The sequence below is a fragment of the Lottia gigantea genome (genome assembly GCF_000327385.1).
Source record: "Lottia gigantea unplaced genomic scaffold LOTGIsca_5, whole genome shotgun sequence".
In the NCBI taxonomy this organism is placed as follows: domain Eukaryota; kingdom Metazoa; phylum Mollusca; class Gastropoda; family Lottiidae; genus Lottia; species Lottia gigantea.
In genome coordinates this window covers 4,621,792-4,627,682 of record NW_008709715.1, presented here as the reverse complement: position 1 = coordinate 4,627,682, position 5,891 = coordinate 4,621,792, and the positions used below count along the sequence as shown (strand labels likewise).

Below are 5,891 nucleotides of genomic sequence, written 5' to 3'. Positions count from 1 at the left end.
TCCGGTCACAATTTACGGAAATCAAGAAGAGTGCTGTTGTCAGGTTTGTGGTTCATTCTGACCACAGTAAACTACCATTGAACACAAGTACAGTTGTCTGTAACGATAAGCATCCATCTTTTGGAGACTCAGCTTAAAACTTGCGTGACCTTCTTTTCTGAAAAGTAAATAATAATATTCAGTGAACACAGCCATTACAAGCATATCTCGCCATGTCTATACCCAGTAGACTGCTATACGTGGAATTTAATGTATTTTAAAAAAAAGTAGTCAAGATTACCTTTGGGGCATAATAATCATACAAAAGCACTGCTCTAATGAAACATTTAATGTGAGATAGGCTTGTTAGAACTATTCGGATAATTCTATATAACGTGTTTATTGAGCAAATAATTTCTTCAGACTTTATTGTACAAAATCATCGAATATTATCATATTTAACCATATATATGGTTGCTCATTGCTATCGTGTGACAATCTGGCAGCCACTTAGACACTTAAGTTTTGTATGGTTTGATGTCATGTACTTATTAAGATCGGAAATATTATCAGTCATATATCAATTTAATGCTAGTCTATGTTTCAATATTTCAATAATCAGTGAAGATGGTGACCTCGCGCTGGATATTATTGGCTCTGTTAGCTGTAATTAATTTTGAAACAGTTGTTACACAAGGTTTGTTTTAATATAATGTTATGAGATACTTGATCTAATTAGAATCGAAATAGTATATTTGCATTAAATTGGTTAAAATTATAATATTTGAAAATTCGAATAGAGCATCCGTTTGCAACCTTATACATTGTACATAGATAGTAAAACCTCACAAATTAATATTTGGGCACTTATTTTAATAGAATAATATCAGTGATATTATATACCTTATGTTTAAAAAACCAATAACGATAAGGACAGATCCCAACTAGTCAAAACGATGATGTCACTGACAAAATCTGACTACAGCAGGCAATCTTTGCAAATTCGTTTTATAGCAGTGTCTGGAAAAATCTGATGAATATTTCTGTATGTAGTCGCCCTGAGCACACTACCTTCATATTGTATTTTGAGAACGTTAATAGAACGTTTGAATTATGTTTCTTGTTTGTTCTTTGTTTTCAGATATTTGCCGTAGGTTTCCCTTTCCACAGAGCCTCAATACTTACAGTATCTGTCAGAAACTTACCGGAAGTATTAACAACCAGATGCAGAATATAGTTATAAATTGTGCTGATGCGTCCATTGTTGAGTTAGGTAAAATAGAAATAGGATACAGAGATAGACAATGTCAAGGCATTATAAGCTATATAGGTTGTTGTTTTGGTACCCGGATTCCTAGTAATTCGTCAATAGTTTGTCAGTCACAAGTTGATATAACTGGAACTACTAACAGACTGCTGGAGTTTAGAAATGCGATACTTAGGGAGTGTCGTGGACGATCATCGTGTACATACCAACTATCTCTACAACCACTACTAGAACAGGTCTTCACTGATGCTTACTTTGTTTATCTTAGTGTTGACTATACCTGTAGTTCAGGTAAGTACGAACACAAGTCCAATGCATTAACTGACGGATCGGTTTTAGTAACCTATGTCACTTTTCAGAAAGAACGGAATTTAAACAGAAGTGGTTTAAACGAAGACGAGAAAAGTTGTATTTATCCTTGTTTTACCTCAACGATTTGAATTCAATAAACTTGCATTCTTTAAGGTACTCTTATCAGTTGCATGGTTGCGAATAATGAAAGTGGTCATGAGTTCCGAACACAGCTCACAACTCATACGAAATTACGTATGGTTCTTACATAGAAACAACACACGCGAACGTAATACACAACAATTTTAAATCACTACTTTGACTTAATAATTCTTTACTATCATTCGTCTTTTGTAGATTCTATGGGGCCATCAACACCCAAAAGTAAGTAACCATTGTTTTATTGATAGTGTGGTAAGAGATAGCTAGTTATAATGGTAACTTTGATGTGAACAAGTGCACAAGTTTATGATCTGTTTTTGTTTGCTCCGACTTCATTCCATCTCCACAATGTCAGGCTATTACAAAATTCGAACTACTGCAATAGCCACTAGTCTTATATCAACCATACAGCCATTGGATTTGGTTGTACGACAGCGAATACAGCCAATCAAAACTCTCGACAGAGAGGCTGTAAACATTATACTTGTGTTCACATACTTTCTATCTAGGACTCTGATTGGCTGTATTCACAAGAGTACAATCCAATCAACTCCATTTGCAATCTTCCATAGAAGAAAGGTGGCTATTGCCGTCAAGGTATAAGTTCGTAATGGTTTGACATTGTGAATATGACTTCATTTCAAACTGATCGTTTTTATTTGACTTTTTACAGCCGACTCATCACCAGGTGGTGATAAGAACGGTAAGTGTTATTTACATTACCTCCCTTATAATTTCAAAAGTTTGAACAAAATAATTCAATACGGAGTACAGTATATTATTGTGATCACCATTTCATGAAATGGTTAATCAATTTGATATACCTTTTTATCTGAAAAAGTTGCATATTTTTATAGCATTCCGATCACCAATCACAAAAATTGATTTAATAATGTCTCAATATCAAATGGCCTAAATTAGGTTGTGATCATACAGCGATATTTTTTTCAGCCATAATAAGTGAAGTTTTTGTTGATAAAGCCTGTCTTGATAATTATGTTCTAGTCTATGATATCAGCTACTACTGAAGCCGAACGTTAACTTGTCATCTATGAACCCATCTGATATGTTCTAATTTGATTGCAGGTGTTTTAATAACAGGATGGATTGTAGCTGCTGTTATATTTGTACTATTTATTGTTACCATTGCTGTAGTCGTGTAAGTTTATTTTTATATATATAATTATCGAATTAGAAACATAGATTCATTTCTGATGCAAGGAAATGCTCAACATCTAAAACATTCAGCAGAATTTTCCTCACTGGAAAGAAATTGACATTTAATTGAAACTACGCCTTAGAATGAACATTTAAGTAATCGAAATGGTCGATATGAGTATAAATTCTGTTCTTCAGTGAACTTACCTGGTGTCATTAAGTTACAACAGAATTCCAAAAAATTGGAAATTCACAAAACTAAGTAATTATTGAAAAACGCTTAATGATAAAATTAAGCGTTTTTCAATAGTTAATTGCATATTTATGGATAATTGCTAAGTTTTTGGGATTTATCGGATTATATAAGGATCTTGTTATGGTATTTATGACACCAGGAATATATACTGATGAATATATGCTCTTATTGGCCAAGTTTAAAATTCTAAAATTATATGTTCATTCTAAGACGTAGTATCACTTTAAAATTGATTAATATCAGTCAATTTTTATGAGGCCGAGCCCAAGGAAATATTAACTTTACTATCGTTTATTTTCCTTGGCGATGTTCTATATTGAGTTCAGGTTGTCTTCTCAGCGAAATCTTTTTCACTCTCTGTGATGGATATTGTTTATCAATGATCATCCTGACTTGTATTCTTTACCATTGTCAAATTGTTTAAGTAAGACTTAAGTTTTAAAGGTTTAGCTGCATTTGCAGTTTGATAGTTGAAAGAAATAATAGATCCTAATTTATTATTTTCAGGTTTCTGTATAGACAAAACAGAGAGAAAGTGCAGAAATGCATTCCAAAATCAAGTTTACAAAAACCAACAAAACCCTTAAGTCCACTACCGAGTGTTCCGTATGACATAAGAAATAGCAGCTATACAGCACTTGACGATCGAGAATATAACACCATACCTAATGATTATGAAAAAATACAGATGGAAAATAGTGTTGATCATGAATATTTAGAGCCAACAGCACCATCAGAATACTCGGTTGCCACTAGTGTAGTTACTCCCCATTAATGCCCTGTGATGCGCTCGTGAATACGCCAAAAGACGATCACTTAAAAGGTCCATACCGAGGCTTTTTAAATATTGTGTTCAATTTTTCAATGTCAAAGATGGGTCCATTTTAACGCCAAGAGCCTATTTTTTATTAGCATGTGTAATTTTAGCTTTTGTAATGTAACTGCTTCTTCCAAATTTGGATTACAAAGCCTCAGCATAAGATATATAAAACTTTCCATTCATCAGATAAAATACCGAAGATAACAATTTTTGGTAATCTCTTCGACAACTGTAGTGTTCATAGGGAACTATTGATGTTAATGGTTTGTTATTGTTAAAGTATTAAAAAGGAAATTAATCAGCCTATTTGTCTTAGAAATCTTCTCTCTTCATTTTCCCTCTATAGTTAATTGCATTAAGAGGGAGAGTAAACGATAGAAGGAAAGAGTTTTGTGTTTGGATCTATTGTCTATTAGGAGTGTAGAATAACTCACAACTACCAAGTCTTTATCTTCTACACGTTCTGTGTCTTTGTTAGTTGCTTGTTAGTCGATACCGATCTCGTTTATTTTTCACAACTAAATTACCTCCTTTCTATATTAAATGAGTGAAAACTTGATGGAAACCAATCCGCTCCCATTCCAATATTTCCTCTGTTATCCTGGAAGCTATTCCATATTCTACATTAGGTGTTGGGAACTGTCCAAATGTCGTATTTTGCTCTCTGATCAAAATTAAAAGCAGCAATTTTTAAATATATACATTGTGTCCATAATATAAATCCAGTTCCATTACGAGTTTTTAGTCTACATAAATATATTTGTATATATGCGGCTAATACATGAACTTGTTTTAGATCTGCTTACATTTAAAGCTCTGGCCTATATTATGCATGTACAACGAATCATGTGATTTTTCAAATTAACTTTTAAGGGTTTCAAACTTAATTTTCCTCAACCAAGTGACTGTATGAAAATATATACCTAGGACTTCTAAACGGTTACCACCCTTGTAGAATACCACATTGAGCGTTGGATAACAAACAAGAATACTAAAAGATAATTTATTTTTAATCACTTTTTGTATATCAATTTAACAGCTTCGAAGCAAAAAAAAAGAAACAAAATTGTATTTTGCTAAATGACCTTTATAAATTCTGACGACCTTTCGAGATACGCCCCTTTTAAGGGTGTTAGTTACAAATGAACGGAACGTGATGTCTGAAATAATAAGAAGCTAAGACTAGGTAAAATATCTGTCATTTCAACGTGCTTCGAACGCTTGAAAAAGAATTTGAAAATTCAATAAAATATTGACATATTTTTAAGAAGTGTGCTTAGCAACTTCTAACAATGATAGGATAATCCTTCTAATTGATAGCACAGATTTCCACAATGAATCATTATATTATTTTACTACTTTTTTTATGGGATTTTATTATTTAAATAGTGTTGCTCATTAACTAATGATTTGTAAGAGAAATGACTTTTGAAGTGACCAATTATCAAACTAAAAACTTACCATGACGTAATATTAAAGTTTTGAAAAATGAATTTCGTGAAAGTTAAGTTGATAGTTATCCCCCATGAATTATTCGTTCAGAAAAAATGGAAATCTGTTAACGCCCTACCCTAACCAAACTTTTAAGGTATCAAAAACGGACACAGAAAGTTCACAACCACCACCACGTCTATACTCATGTTACAACTGTCTAGAGATCTTTACTACGTACATCGTTATTTTAGTACGAAATCAAAATAAAAATGTTCATAAACTGAGGTTAATAAAATTTATATAAACTCTTGCTATACCAGATCAAGGTAAAAATTGTGGGTAAACTAATGCTTTATGAGATTAAATTCAATATTGCATTAACTGTAATACAACTCACAACTTCATTTCAATGGCACCAGTCCAATCGTCTCATTGGTTCCTTAACTAAGACTATTATCCTGATATAGACCAATAGACGATTCCATATCAGCTTGCTAGTCTGGTTGGTTGAAACATAAAGCCAG

The 5,891-nt window shown here is 32.6% G+C and overlaps 1 protein-coding gene across 1 annotated transcript; it reads left to right on the top strand.

Annotated features, from left to right (window-relative positions):
* The first annotated feature begins 568 nt into the window (after nucleotides 1–568).
* LOTGIDRAFT_229164 (hypothetical protein) lies at nucleotides 569–4,237 on the top strand. Its single transcript, XM_009062070.1, has 6 exons — nucleotides 569–676; nucleotides 1,121–1,537; nucleotides 1,895–1,921; nucleotides 2,373–2,402; nucleotides 2,786–2,858; nucleotides 3,621–4,237. The coding sequence occupies exons 1-6, from the start codon at nucleotides 607–609 to the stop codon at nucleotides 3,886–3,888; spliced, it is 885 nt and encodes a 294-aa protein (XP_009060318.1). The 5' UTR covers nucleotides 569–606; the 3' UTR covers nucleotides 3,889–4,237.
* The last annotated feature ends 1,654 nt before the right edge of the window (nucleotides 4,238–5,891 follow it).

What these genes read in the sequence shown, in the direction of transcription:
- LOTGIDRAFT_229164 (XM_009062070.1), top strand. Translation starts at nt 607, where the DNA reads ATGGTGACCTCGCGCTGGATATTATTGGCTCTGTTAGCTGTAATTAAT. An exon ending in TGAAACAGTTGTTACACAAG is followed by an intron (nt 677 to 1,120) that starts GTTTGTTTTAAT and finishes CTTTGTTTTCAG; the next exon opens with ATATTTGCCGTAGGTTTCCC. An exon ending in GGGGCCATCAACACCCAAAA is followed by an intron (nt 1,922 to 2,372) that starts GTAAGTAACCAT and finishes GACTTTTTACAG; the next exon opens with CCGACTCATCACCAGGTGGT.